This window comes from Canis lupus, chromosome 9 (genome assembly GCF_003254725.2).
Source record: "Canis lupus dingo isolate Sandy chromosome 9, ASM325472v2, whole genome shotgun sequence".
NCBI classification, from domain to species: domain Eukaryota; kingdom Metazoa; phylum Chordata; class Mammalia; order Carnivora; family Canidae; genus Canis; species Canis lupus.
In genome coordinates, this window is record NC_064251.1 from 315,905 (window position 1) to 330,909 (window position 15,005).

The window sequence follows — 15,005 nt, forward strand, 5'->3', positions numbered from 1 at the left end:
ATATTCTGGAATTAGATAGTGGTGATGGGTGTGCAACCTTGTCCATAAACAAAATCATCACTGAATTATACACTTTAAAAAAGTGGATTACTTATGGTATGTGAATTATCTTGGTTTCTTTTTTTTTAAGATTTGAGAGAGAGCACGCATGAGCATGTACATGCACGCACACATGCATGTCCAAGAGAGGAGAAAAGCAAAGGGAGAGCGAGGAGGAGAGATGCAGACTCCCCGTGAGCGCGGGTTCCCAACACGGGTTCAACTCCACGACCCAGGAGATCACAATCTGAGCCAAAATCAAGAGTTGGACGCCCAACTGACTGAGGCACCCTGGCGCACATCTCTCAATATTTTTGAAAACCTAGTGCACAACCTATCACGTTCATACATAGAATGGAACAAAGCGTGAAAAAAGCAGCACCTCAACAGACCACAAGAATTCAGCATATGTTCTACTTTTCCAGGTTTCTTTATAAAATGTCCTAAAATACTCCCATCAACTGAAAGGCTGGCCTTCCCAAAGACAACAGCGGCAGGGGTGGAAAGAAACAGAAGCCGAGAACATTCCTGAGAGAGGCCAGGCAGTCTGTGCCCTAAGCACCCGGGACAGGGACAGGCTTTCCCCAGGCCCCGTGGCCGACCCGGCGCTCACCTCCCCTCCCACAGCTGGGCCCACTGCCCCGGGTGATAACTTTCCACTGGCCCTCACAGCTTCCTACACCTCGTCCCACCCGGCAACAGCCGACACACAGGACAACACCCAAGAAAATGTCACGCTGAGTCATGGGTCCAAACGCCTCCATTTAAAGGCAGTCCAAAATGCCTTGCCCTCCAGAAAGTAGGCCATGGGCCTCTACAGCTTCAGAAACAAGGCCAAGAACCAAGTTTCACCTGCTGCACTTAAAGAGCAAAGAGGAGGCACCGTGCTCACGACACCCCAGACCACGAGGGCCTGGGCAGCTGCCCCTCTTCTGGGAACGTACTCCTCATCAGCACTAAAAAGACGACACAACAGACAGAAGGAGCAGGAAGTGGGCACCAAGCAGTGCGCTCTGGGCGGGTGTTGTTGTGTATTTAACACACTTTTACTAACATCCTAACCCGAGCAGCTGAACAAAAGCAAATTTCAAATCACCTGCCTTACTTCATCAGAGCTGGTTCCAAAAATTACACTCTAACAGGATTACACAGCAGGAACCCGGCGGAGGGTGTGCCCCGCCCGCCCGGCCCAGCTCTATGGACACTGCCGCCCCCTGGTGGCGACGCGCCAGGTGACGGACTGCGCTGCTGGGGTTAATGGTCTCCCTATGCTCGGCCTATTTCAGAATGGACTCCAAGGTGAGCACAACTTGCCCCCCCCCCCCCCCCCGCCCGGGCAGTGTTTACCAGGGCCTGCAGCGTGCCATCCATGGCAATGACCCCCTCGATGGTCTGGAAGGAGGAGCGGGCCAAGGTGTGCAGGCTCCAGTCCAGGAAGCCAGCCATCTTCTTCTGCTTGACATCAGGCCGTGTGACAAACCTGCCAGAAGGATGCAAACAGGCAGGGTGAGCGCTCAACCACGGCCCCAAATGAGGAGAGCTCCCCCTCTGCGGCCCACCGTGTCCTCCCACCGAGAGGAGTCTTCACACCAGGACATCTGTTCTCCACACGGTGGATTACATCCTCCTGTCAGGACACACTCTCCAGGGCGCTCTCTGATGTAAAATACCAGACACCACCCAGACCACGGCCCTCTCTGAGGTCATGTGCCGGTCCCCCACCCCCGTCTCCTCCCTACTGGGCTCCCATTCCTCCTGAGGCCCCCTACGCCGCAGGACCACGTTTACCTGGCCCCAACACTACCAGGAACCCCAAACCCCACCAACACCTACGACTCAGCCCTTCCCTTTCCTTCGCCTCAGGACACTGGACCGCCTCGTACAGCAAAGCCTGGCCCCAGGCCCCAGGCCCCTCTCCCTGCACCTGCCCTGGGTCTCCCTTCCCCATTCCCTCCACCCAAGGCTGCACAGCCCCTTGCAGAGCCCACACCCGCTCAGCTCAGCACTCTCTGGATATTCAGATAGCACGTGCTAGATCCTGCGCGCTCTCTCACACTCCTGGTCTAGGCCAGCAGCCACCCTCCATCCGCCACACCAAACTGGCCTCAGCTATCTGACTCGGGGGCTCAGGTTGAGCCCATGCTCTCCTTGGGAAGCTTCCACTCTCGAGACAGAAACACGGGAAACAGGCAAAGAACATGAAGAGACAGACGGGGGAGACGTGCAGCCTCCCAGAGGGCCCAGGGACACATGGGACCGGAGAGCATCAGGAGAGAGGACCTCACTCCCTTCACCTGCCCCCCACAGAACACGCTTGGTGGGACCCTCCACTTAATGCTGTGCAAACCCGTTTTACGACACGCTGGTCTGCTTCTCCCCCGTGTTGGCACCACGTACATCATGGCCCGCTCCAGAGCGGTGCCCAGTGTGGTTCTGGCACCTGCCTCAGCATCCTTGCGGGAAGCTCTCATCCAACCACAAGCCCTCCACCTCAGGGCCCTCTCTTCCCTCAGAACAGCCACGGCCCAGTGTATCAGACGATGCTCAGCCAGGGCAGTTACACGCAGCCCATTCTGGAACTCTCGGAGAAGCTGCCTGCCCAGCACCTGGCAAACCGGCAGGAGCATTTTTAATGCATTTAAAACCAGCCTCAACCACGCGAACTGTGTACTCGTCCCGACCACTAGGTGGTGCCGGAGAGTCCTGCCGAGTGGTTGCATGTGTCCCCAGGTCACCTTTCCTGGAGGACATCAGGGCAGGACCACAGGGCAGGGCCTCAGCTCCCCAGGCCCCAGATGCCATGGTCCACAGAGTCAAACTTAGCATCGCTGTACCAAACCCTCAGGACTGCTGGTAATAATAAATAATAAAAACATCGTTTTTTCCATTTAACAAATTTGGCAAATGTGTTAGAATCACACATAGTACTAATAAAAGTATGGGGAAGAGATAACCTTGCCAGTTAATTGCACTTAAAACCCCTAAAATGGGAATCCCTGGGTGGCTCAGCGGTTTAGCGCCGCCTTCAGCCCAGGGCGTGATCCTGGAGTCCCCAGATCGAGTCCTGCGTTGGGCTCCCTGCATGGAGCCTGCTTCTCCCTCTGCCTAGATCTCTGCCTCTCTCTCTGTCTCTCTGTCTCTCATAAATAAATAAATAAATAAATAAATAAATAAATAAATAAATAAATAAATAAATCTATCTTAAAAAAAAAAAAAAAAAACTAAAATGTCCGTTCCCCTTCCAGGAATTCACCCCTAAGAATCAATCAGAATGGTCCAAAATTTTACGTAAAACGTTCACAATGACATTGACTTTGCTAACAAGCTGCAGAGCAGCAGTCGCACGTCCCATAGGGGACTGGAGAAACAATAACAGATTCACACCATGATCGTGTTTTGGAAAAAGACTGAATGAAGCTCCAGGCCCATCTGTTGGCACCTGGTACAACAATAATGTTCCCCAACATGCCCACGGACAGAAGGACAAAAGACAGACAGTTACGTCTCTGGGAGATGACGGTACACGTGGAGTTTGTACTTTATATTTTATTTTCCAAAACAAGTGATTACCCTTACAATTAAAAAGAAACTCATTTTTTTAATCACAAGAAACCTCTATCCAGTGAGTACCTCCCTCCCCTCAGGTGAAGCAATGCATGTGGGGCTCACGTGTTCCCCCCCCATCCCAAAATCAGTTCTACACAAGCTCTGCCCTGTGGCGCAGGAAGTGCTTGCACAAACACCTCAGCCAGGTTTCTCTACAAAGGGTTTCTCTCTTTTTTTTTTTTTTAAGATTTTATTAAAAAAAAATTTTTTTAATTTACTTATTTATTTAAAAAGGGTTTCTCTCTTTTTTTTTTTTAAGATTTTATTAAAAAAAATTTTTTTTAATTTACTTATTTATTTATGAGAGAGACAGAGAGAGAGGCAGAGACACAGGCAGAGGGAGAAGCAGGCTCCATGCAGGGAGCCCAAGGGGGGACTCCATCCCGGGATCCCAGGATCACGCCTTGGGCCAAAGGCGGGCACTAAACCGCGGAGCCACCCGAGCTGCCCCCAAGGGTTTCTCTTACCACTTTGTGTAAGGTCACAGCTACACCTAGGTACAAGGGAACCCTGAATGAGATGTTACCCACTTTCCCAATCAAAATATCCAAAAGTTTTCACAGTCCATTTCAACTTTCACAAATATAGAGTGGGGAAAAGCCAAATTTTCTAATTTATTTACTCTATACACTTATTTTAAGTCACCCATCGTACCAAAGATTAATTTGGGAAAACTGCTTTCTGGGATGCCTGGTGGCTCAATGAGTGAAGCGTCCACCTTCAGCTCAGGTCATGATCCCAGGGTCCTGGGATGGAGCCTGGGCTCCCTGCTCAGTGAGGAGTCTGCTTCTCCCTCTGCCCCCTTGCCCTGCTTGTGTGTTCTCTCTCTCTCTGTTTCTCAAATATTAAAAAAAAAAAAAAAAAAAAAAACAGCTTCCTTCCATTCTCACATTTTCTGGAACAATTCTACACAGCTCTCACATGTATACAGCTTTGATGTTCTGCAGAGACGCTGAGGACACTGGGTCAGCTTACCCAGTTCATCAGACAAAGCCATGTTCACCTGTTTGAGGCAGTCTGTTTTTTAGTCAACAGAGAATATGTGCAGGTTTCTATCCCAAGCCACAGTGATCCAATCAAGCTCATGATCTCCATAAACCACAGCGTTAACTGCTTTCTAAGTGACCTTTAGAGACTCATCTAAGCGCCACCACCCCAAAGCTGAGGTCCTGCCCACGTATAACCGCTACACCCGTTCTGAATGTGCACTGTTGATGGGACTGTCGGCTGACCTCCAAAGCCCCAGACCACACTGTCGGGTTCGGAGGTCTCTGCAGCTTCCTCAAAGAGAGAGACGAGCAACGGGCAGTAGCAAAGACTTCCCCAGGCCACAGGCCCGTCAGCCAGTGTCCTCCTCCAAGGTAACACAGAAACAGGAACACGGAAGAGGACGGAAGACAAACCCTCTCAGAGCACACTAGTCACATATCAAGCAACACAGCTGGCAGCGGCCGAGAGGTACTCACTTGGACACAAGGACAGCGGCTGCATCTCGGGCCTTGTCACTGACAACCAGGTAGGCCTACAAGGATAAAGGACAGACCCCATTACACACATCATGTAAATCTCGGGGACCTGCTCACCAGCCAGTCCCACACGCGGCAGCCCCCAGAGAACCCAGAATGAAGCTTCTAGGCAGAGGCCACATTCCAAAGCTGCACAAACCACCCCTAAACTGGAACCACAGTCGCCAGCAGCTGCCGAGTGCTGTGCTCACCACAGGGCAGGTGCCCAGCTGCACACGGCATGTGGCCAGACCCCTTGAAACACGTGTCACGCGGCTATCACAGGGAATCACAGGGGCACCTGGGTGGCTCGGGCAGTCGAGTGCCCGACTCAGCAGGGAGACCGCTTGAGGTTCTCTTCCCTCTCCCTCTGCTCCTCCTCCTGCTCATATTCTGTGTGTGTGTGTGTGTGTCTCTCAAATAAATTTTTTAAAAAAAAATCATAGCATCCACGAAGCACACATGGGACCTGCCAATATGTGAGTATGCAGTTGGGAGGCCCCACTCAAACAGAGGACCACCCAGGGTCAAAACAAAATAACTATTTTTTTATTCAGAAGCCTGCCTTAAGTCTCCAATTCTCACCTCCACTTTTTTCCAAATGATCCACAAAATATCTTTTTTCTGAGGGACAATCACATACCCAGTGCCAAACCCTTAGGAACATACAGCCACTCACCTGACCGTCCCATTTACACGACAAATACACAAAGGGTGTATGTAAAGGTGCTTCATCACCATACTACTTCTCACAGAATTAGAAACAAACTAAATGTCCATCTACAAGAGAATTTTGTTTAAAGATTTATCAATGGGGCAGCCGGGGTGGCTCAGCGGTTTAGCGCCGCCTTCAGCCCAGAGCCTAATCCTGGGGACCCGGGATCGAGTCCCATGTCAGGTTCCCTGCAGGGAGCCTGCTTCTCCCTCTGCCTGTGTCTCTGCCTGTGTGTGTGTGTGTGTGTGTGTGTGTGTGTGTGTGTGTCTCATGAAAAAATAAATAAAACCTAAGAAAAAAATAAAAGAAAATAAAGACTTATCGATGGACTGATCTGAGCAAGAGCATGCACATCCACGCGTCGGGTGGCAGCGGAGAGGGAGAATCTGCAGTGGACCCCACACTGAGCACAGCACCTGACGCAGGGCTCCATCTAATGACCCTGAGATCATGGCCTGAGCCAAAACCAATAGTCTGACACTCAACCGACTGTGCCTCCCAGTCGCCCCAAGAAAATATCTTTAAAATTAGGGTTCAGTGGAGCACCGTTTCCCTTCAAGATTATGAGAAGACATCTACTCACTGACAAAACACCAGGGAAAAAGCAGCTCGCAGAGCAGCAGGACACCAAGGGCGTGTGCACAGAGTGAGCAGCTCAGGATCAAGAAGCAAACTTCCTGGCTTCAAATCTGATCTACCACTGACCATAAAGTGAACCAGCTAAGTTACTTTTTTTTTTTTTTTTTTTTTTTACTATCGCCCCCTCAGTAAAATGAAGATAAAAAGAGTTAGCCATTGGGACACCTGGGGGCTCAGTGGCTGAGCAACTGCCGTTGGCCCAGGTCATGATCTCAGGGTCCTGAGACAGAGCCCACATCAGGGTCCCTGCTTGGCGGGGAGTTGGGTTCTCCCCGACCCCTCCTCTCCCCTCATGCTCTCTCTCGCTGTCTCAAATAAGTAAATAAAATCTTTTAAAAAGTATTGTTTTAAAAAAAAAGCAAACTCCAATCAGTAGAATTATGTGAGTCATCACACAAAAGATGATTAGAACAGTGTCTAGCACATAGCAGACACTCAACAGACACCCGACCGCTAGTGTTCACACCTTGTGGAACCCATCCTGCGTGGGCTGGACACAGTGACATGCTTCTAACCAAGAATGTGGCAAGGGGTAGGACGCCACTTCTGTGACTTGATAACACATCATGGTGACTTCTGTCTTGCCAGCAGACCCTGCCCTCTGCCAGCTTCGAGGGAATATGCTGCCATGTTAAGGGGGCCACATGGCAAGGAACAGTCAGCAAAGAACCCTTGGTCCAACACACTCAAGGATCTGGCTTATGGCAATCACCCCGACAACAGGAAAGCAAGCCTTACTCTGGACGAGTTTTGACTTCAGCTGGGGAGACCTGGATGCAGACTGCCCAAATTCCTGACCCACAGAAACTATGAGATAATAAGTGTGTGTTGTGTTAAACCACTGAAGTTTGGGGTGATGCAAATACTATGCACATAGACAAATTACTACCTCACAAAAAGTATGAAAAAATATACAAGGGTTATTATTCCTCGGCACTAGAATTTGAGGGACCTTTTTTTTTTTTTTTAAGATTTTATTTATGAGAGACACAGAGAGAGAGGTAGAGACACAGGCAGAGGGAGAAGCAGGCTCCATGCAGGGAGCCCAACGTGGGACTCAATCCCAGGTCTCCAGGATCAGGCCCTGGGCTGAAGGAGGCACTAAACCGCTGAGCCACCCAGGCTGCCCCAGGGACTTTGATTTAGCATCTTTCTTGCTTTGCTTTATTTTCTCATTTTTCTACACAGATCATGTATTATTTATACAACATTAAAAATTAAAAACCAAAAAAATAATAAAATTAAAAACCAAATTTAAAATGGACCTTTAGGGGATCCCTGGTGGCTCAGCGGTTTGGCACCTGCCTTTGGCCCAGGGCGTGATCCTGGAGTCCTGGGTTCGAGTCCCACATCAGGCTCCCTGCATGGAGCCTGCTTCTCCCTCTGCCTGTATCTCTGCCTCTCTCTCTCTCTGTGTCTCTCATGAATAAATAAATAATCTTTTTTAAAAAATAAAAATAAAATGGACCTTTATTTTCTCTTACAACTGCCCCGAGATCTCTCATATGTCATTACTACGATTAGCAGACAATTTGCACTACCTACAAAGAATTGAGATTTGCTAAGTAATTCATCCTCTCTCCTATATGAATTATCACACTTTCAAAATAGGTTAGGAAATGGAATTTTACCTCACTGAAAAAACAGTAACAGCAGTCAAAGAAACATAAGTGTTCAAAGTGTGGCTAATTAAACTCTAATATCAAGATAGCATGAAAATGAAAAAGAACACTAACTAGCAGCTAATGACGTGCATGATCACAGTTACCTCTGCTATTTGGAGAATGCGATCCATTATGGACATTCGCGTCTGTCCAGGTTGCGTAAGGAGGTTCCCGTCGAGGCGTGAAAAATCAAAAGGGATCAAGCAGGTCACAGAGAGCCACAGTAACAGCATGTAGCGCGTCTCCCAAGTCTAGGAAGTTAAATCAAAGTAAAACGGCTGCTGTACGAAGGACAGAGGTAGCCCGTAGGCCCCGCTCACAGTCCTCCCGCTCTCCCCGCCCCTCGATGCCACCACAGGCCCGTCAGGTGCGGTCCACTCAGAACCTGGAGCACAGACCCTCACGAGCTGCCCCCGGTCTCCCCTGTACCCCCCGCACACACCCGCCGTCAGACAGACAGCCCGTTACCTCCGCAGACGAAACAAACAGCAAAATGAACAAAGCAAAAGCACAACATGTCAGTCTAATGGCTCCTCCTGGCTGGCACCCTTCAGCGCACAATCAGCAGATTAAGAGAGTGAAAAACAAAAGATGGAGAACAAAAGACTTCAGAATAAAAACTATCCTCAACTTCCAAAGAGGAGTGCCCTTATTTTAAGAGGTCAGCAAAACAAGACTCCATTTCGGCCCTGGGATCACGCATCCAGGCACAAGAAGCAGGGGAGAGCTGGGGAAATGCTCACCCGCGCCTTCAACAGAGATCGGGCGCGTTCACAGACAACTCACTGGTGTGCAACTGTGAAATGTGTGCTCCTCAGAACGCACGCTGTGCGAAAGAATGCTCCCAAAGCAACCTGGAAAAGCGCGCTAACAAGGCTGGCCACCAGTGGGCCTCTGGAAACCTGGATCTCAGGAGGCTTCCCACCATTCCCTGAGGAGGAGGATGCCCTGTGCCTGGGCCACTTGTAAAACCCCGTGGCTTATGTCAAAACCTGCCGTCCTTCTGGGAGTCTGGCGTTTCAGTCCATGCTCGGCAGAGTACCCACGTGACCAGGCCCCAAGAAAAATCCTGCACACCAGCCTCTATGACCTTCCCTGGTGGAAGACACTTCATAGGTGCCATCACAACTCGGTGCCAGGAGAACTTACAAGTGACCTAACTGGGAGAAAACCCTAGAAGCTTCCTTCTGGGTTTCGCCAAACTTCCCCCCATATACCTTTCCCTGTGCTGATTTTGCTACTAATCAGTCACAACCATTAAGAACAACTCCACGCAGGGGCAGCCCTGGGTGGCTCAGCGGTTTAGTGCCATCTTCAGCCCAGGGTGTGATCCCAGAGACCTGGGATTGAGTCCCACGTCGAGCTCCTTGCATGGAGCCTAATTCTCCCTCTGCCTGTGTCTCTGCCTCTCTCTCTCTCTCTCTCTCCGTGTGTCTCTCATGAATGAGTAAGTAAAATATTTAAAAAAAAAAAAAAAAGAACTCCACGCAGAATCCTACAGTGGTCCCAGGGAATCATCAAACCGGGGGTAGTCCTGGAAACCAAGTAGTTTTATTTCAGTTTTTAAAAATGTGAAAGGTTAAAAAAAAAAAAAAAAAAAAAGGTTGATATAGTTATCACCACTACACTGTATATAGGCATATTGTTCTTCATAAAGAGTATATTTTTTTTTTTAATTTTTATTTATGATAGTCACAGAGAGAGAGAGAGGCAGAGACATAGGCAGAGGGAGAAGCAGGCTCCATGCACTGGGAGCCCGATGTGGGATTCGATCCCGGGTCTCCAGGATCGCACCCTGGGCCAAGGGCAGGCGCCAAACCGCTGCGCCACCCAGGGAACCCAAAGAGTATATTTTAAAAGGAATTAATTTAAAGTAACAAAAACAAAAAGGCAAAAGAATAAAAGAAAAGAGAGAGTGATACAAAGCAGCAGAAGTTAAAATTGAAGGAAACAGGAAGATGAACCCGCCAGTCAGGAGTGGAGCAAACAAGGGAAGAAGGAAGGACGGACGCGGCTGGGAATGAAAAGGAGAAAAAAGACACTCACCTCATGGTCTCTGGGATTCTGATTTGTAAACATATCTAAAACAGGCTGTACGTTGGCTACTTCATGAGGAAATAAACGAAGAAATGTTTTATATCCTCGAACCTACCAGGTTAAAAAAAAATTATTACATAATTAGAAAACACAGAAAGCAGCAAAATTATATTTTTCTTTATCATCAAAGATCACCACCTATTCCACACAGTGATCAAAAAGAATTATATCACATTACAGCTATATAACTTGTTAAGAATAAACAGGAAAGCCATTTTACTTCTTATATCATTTCATAAATGTTTGTTCTGACTTAACACGTATTATATGTGCTTCATCAAAAATAGAGATATATGGGACACCTGGGTGGCTCAGCAGTTGAGCATCTGCCTTTGGCCCAGGGCGTGACCCCAGGGTCCCAGGATCGAGTCCTGCACTGGTCTCCCCGCAGGGAGCCTGCTTCTCCCTCTGCCTGTGTCTCTGCCTCTCTCTGTGTCTCTCAAGAATAAATAAGTAAAATCTTTAAAAATATATACAAAACCACAATGAGATACCACCTCACAACAGTGAGAATGGGGAAAATTAACAAGGCAGGAAACAACACATGTTGGAGAGGATGTGGAGAAAGGGGAACCCTCTTGCACTGATGGTGGGAATGGGAACTGGTGCAGCCACTCTGGAAAACTGTGTGGAGGTTCCTCAAAGAGTTAAAAATAGACCTGCCCTACGACCCAGCAATTGCACTGCTGGGGATTTACCCCAAAGATACAGATGCAGTGAAACGCCGGGACACCTGCACCCCGATGTTTCTAGCAGCAATGTCCACAATAGACACATTTTGGGAGGAGACTCGGTGTCCATCAACAGATGAATGGATAAAGAAGATGTGGTCTATGTATACAATGGAATATTCCTCAGCCATTAGAAATGACAAATACCCACCATTTGCTTCGATGTGGATGGACCTGGAGGGTATTATGCTGAGTGAAGTAAGTCAATCGGAGAAGGACAAACATTATATGGTCTCATTAATTTGGGTAAAATAAAAAATAGTGAAAGGGAATAAAGGGGAAAGGAGAAAAAATGAGTGGGAAATATCAGAAAGGGAGACAGAACATGAAAGACTCCTAACTCTGAGAAACGAACCAGAGGTGGTGGAAGGGGAGGTGGGCAGGGTGACTGGGTGGCGGGCACTGAGGGGGGCACTTGACAGGATGAGCACTGGGTATTATTCTGTATGTTGGCAAATTGAACACCAATAAAAAATAAGTTTATAAAAAAAAGACTTAAAATTTCAAAAAAATATATATATATACATATAGATATGTTACAAACTAAAAAGTTTTCCTTTGACCTTGTTTACACAAAAGTGTCCTCTGACACTCAGGAGACTAAGTCCTCAAAAACTCAAAGGTCCCCAAATTCACTATGGCTTCCATAAACGCAGTGCTACACCACCAGAAGGGACCCTGCACTCAAACCACCTGAGCCACAGAGGAGTAAGCCCACGGCAGCCCACCACGAAGCCCTCTCACTGGCCAAGGACCTCTCCTCACCACACAGCAGGCACTACTATACCGCGCAGCCCATCAAAACCCACCCGAGACAGGGATCCCTGGGTGGCGCAGTGGTTTGGCACCTGCCTTTGGCCCAGGGCGTGATCCTGGAGACCCAGGATCGAATCCCACGTCGGGCTCCCTGCATGGGGCCTGCTTCTCCCTCTGCCTGTGTCTCTGCCTCTCTCTCTCTCTCTCTCTGTGACTATCATGAATAAATAAATAAAATCTTTAAAAAAAAAAAAAAAAAAAAAAAAAACACCCACCCGAGACAGTTCTGAGTCACTCCCATGGTTAAAACTGCAATTGGCTGGCACGCCTGGGTGGCTCAGCGGTTGGGCGTCTGCCTTTGGCTCAGGGCATGACCCCAGGGTCCCGGATTGAGTCCCACATCGGGCTCCCTGCATGGGCCCTGCTTCTCCCACTGCCTGTCTCTGCCTTTCTATCTGTGTCTCTCATGAATAAAATCTTAAAAAAAAAAAAAAATTGCAATTGGTGATGTCTGCAGGTCAGCACTGGCCTATCACCTGGGAGTCTCTTAAGAATGCAGATTACCACGCTCCACTCCAGACCTGCTTACTCAGAATCTGCCTTGCTAACAAGATCCCCAGGAAATTCACCTGCACATTAAAGTTTGATAAGCACTTCCATTTTCACCAAACTTGTCCACTTTTTCCTTGTAAGAAACTCCTAATTAGTCATCCCTCTCTCCCCCTCTCCCTCCCCCATTGCCTTTCTAGCTAGGTGCTACTTGATGTATTTCAACGAAAGATGCTAAATATCTCAGACGTGGTTTCAGCCAAAGGACCCCCAATCACTATCACTAATATCTGATCCCTAAAATGTGGTAAAAAAAAAAAAAAAAAAAAAAAAGACTGAAACCCACAACTTATGTGTGAGAACCATCTTTCCTGAAAAATAATATTTGGAAGTTAAGTTCTAGACCAAGTATATAAAAAAGTGTCCTTTTGGGGTGCCTGGGTGGCTCAGTCGGTTAAGCATCTGCCTTCAGCTCAGGTCATGATCCCGGGGTCCTGGAATGGAGTGTCAGGCTCCCTCCTCAGAGGGGAGTCTACTTGTCCCTCTGCCCCTCCCCCTGATTATGTTCTATGTCAAATAAATAAATAAAAACCTTTTTTTTTAAGATTTGATTTACTTATTCATGAGAGACATAGAGGGAAAGAGGCAGAGGCAGAGACACAGGCAGGGAGAGAAGCAGGCTCCATGCCGGGAGCCCGATGTGGAACTCGATCCCGGGACCCCAGGGTCACGGCCTGAGCCAAAGGCAGACGCTCAACCACTGAGCCACCCAGGCGTCCCAGTAAATAAAAATCTTAAAAAAAAAAAAAAAAAAAAAGGCAGTGTTCTGTCAACTATAAAGTGCTATGTGTAAAGGTTACCTTGGTGATGATGTAAAGAAATTTAAAAGCCAGGTGTATGAGGTCAGCTGGAGAGGTCTTATCTTGCACTATATCCAACAACAAGTTCATCATCCATTCTAGGGAAAAACATACACAAAACATGTACTACAAAATTAAACATAAAGAAAATTAAACATAACTATGACATTAAAACAAAATGCCAAAAAAAGGCTTTATAAATATGAGTGGTTAAGTATTAGTAAACCTATTCAATCCAAGTATCAACAGAGAAAAAGAAGAAAAACATTTTCATCTTAACAGATTCTAGAACATAGAATACACCATTCATTCTTGCTCTTAAAATGCAGGAGAGGGGCTCCTGGGTGGCTGAGTCGGTAAAGCATGCAACTCCTGATGGCAGCCCAGATCATGGTTGTGCGATCCAGCCCCAAGCGGCCTCAGCCCTGGGCAGGGAGTCTGCTTAAGATTCTCTCTCTCGGGTATCCCTGGGTGGCTCAGCAGTTTAGCACCGCCTTCGGCCCAGGATGTGATCCTGGAGTCCCGGGATCGAGTCCTGCATCGTGCTCCCTACATGGAGCCTGCTTCTCCCTCTGCCTGTGTCTCTGCCTTTCTCTTTGTCTCTCTCATGAATATATAGGTGAAATCTTTAAAAATAGATTCTCTCTGTGCTCACTTCAGCAGCACATATACTAACACTATACTCTCCCTCTCCCTCTCCCCCCCCACTACTTACACATGTGCATTCTCTTTCTCTCTCCAAAAAAGATAATAAAATAAAATAAAATAAAATAAAATAAAATAAAATAAAATAAAATAAAATGCAGGAGAAATATTTTTAAAAATTACACGATCTCAAATATCTAATACCATGCCTTATAAAAGATACTTCCTACAACTACTAAGATTTAGTGATAAGCACATTCTAACCAATGTAAATAAGGCAGAAAAAAAGGATTTCCACTCCTAGTTATAAAGGAATAGATTATATAGAACTGTTCCACCACCAAAAATTAGAAAACTAGACAAGTATGTGATGAATTTTCAGACACTGGAACAACAGACAGTGCAAGGTAACAAACCAACAGGGATGTACAGCTGCCCAGGGTGTCTGCCAGGAGGTGATTTTTAGAATTCAGTACATGGAGGGGAGGACTCAAACAGAGCAGAGACTATGGTTCAAGGAGGCTAAGTCAGCTGAAATCTGTAGGACAGAGCAATGAAGAGGAAGGTATGCATGTTCACAAGCATAGGAGGAGCCCACAAGTCCAGGTTAAGAAAAACCATCAAAAAGCAGTAAGGTGGGCAGCCCGGGTAGCTCAGCGGTTTAGCACCGTCTTTGGCCCGGGGCGTGATCCTGGGGACCCGGGATCGAGTCCTGTATCGGGCTCACCTGCGTGGAGCCTATTTGTCCCTCTGCCTGTGTCTCTGTGTATCTGCCCCTCTCTCTCTCTCTGTGTCTCTCATGAATAAATAAAATCTTTAAAAAAAGAAAAAAAAAAGCAGTAAGGTGAAGAGTTCCCAGCTGACATGGGGCCAACATTCAAATTCCATCAAGTCAGAGTAAAGTCTTTGAGCACCCAGAGCAACCAGGAGACGCTCCAGAGAAGTCTTTTCTTAGTAGTGAGGCTAAATTAGAGAAAAACTAGAGAAAAAGTGAGAACTGCCCTAACGAAGCTATAAATGGTTTACAATTAACTAAACTGCCTGGCAAATTTGAGCACTCTCTAAAGACAAAAAATGTAAAACCACCATCATCATAATACAATACCCTTAATCCACTCAAAAATTGTAAGACATGTGGCTGTCTAAAAAGTTACTGTGACTCCTAATGGGGGCAATCAGTCAACAGAAATTCCCCAAAG

General features: G+C 47.4%; 1 protein-coding gene across 2 annotated transcripts in view; it reads right to left on the reverse strand.

Annotated features, from left to right (window-relative positions):
* Positions 1-15,005, reverse strand: part of TBCD (tubulin folding cofactor D) — a 139,944-nt gene that overhangs the window by 121,393 nt on the left and 3,546 nt on the right. For both annotated transcript variants that reach the window (XM_025468444.3, XM_025468443.3), the window contains 5 exons: positions 13,162-13,259; positions 10,215-10,316; positions 8,273-8,419; positions 5,112-5,167; positions 1,387-1,519 (listed from right to left, as the gene is read on the reverse strand). In XM_025468444.3, the coding sequence (XP_025324229.1) occupies positions 1,387-1,519; positions 5,112-5,167; positions 8,273-8,419; positions 10,215-10,316; positions 13,162-13,259 (536 nt within the window). The remainder of the gene's footprint in view (positions 1-1,386; positions 1,520-5,111; positions 5,168-8,272; positions 8,420-10,214; positions 10,317-13,161; positions 13,260-15,005) is intronic.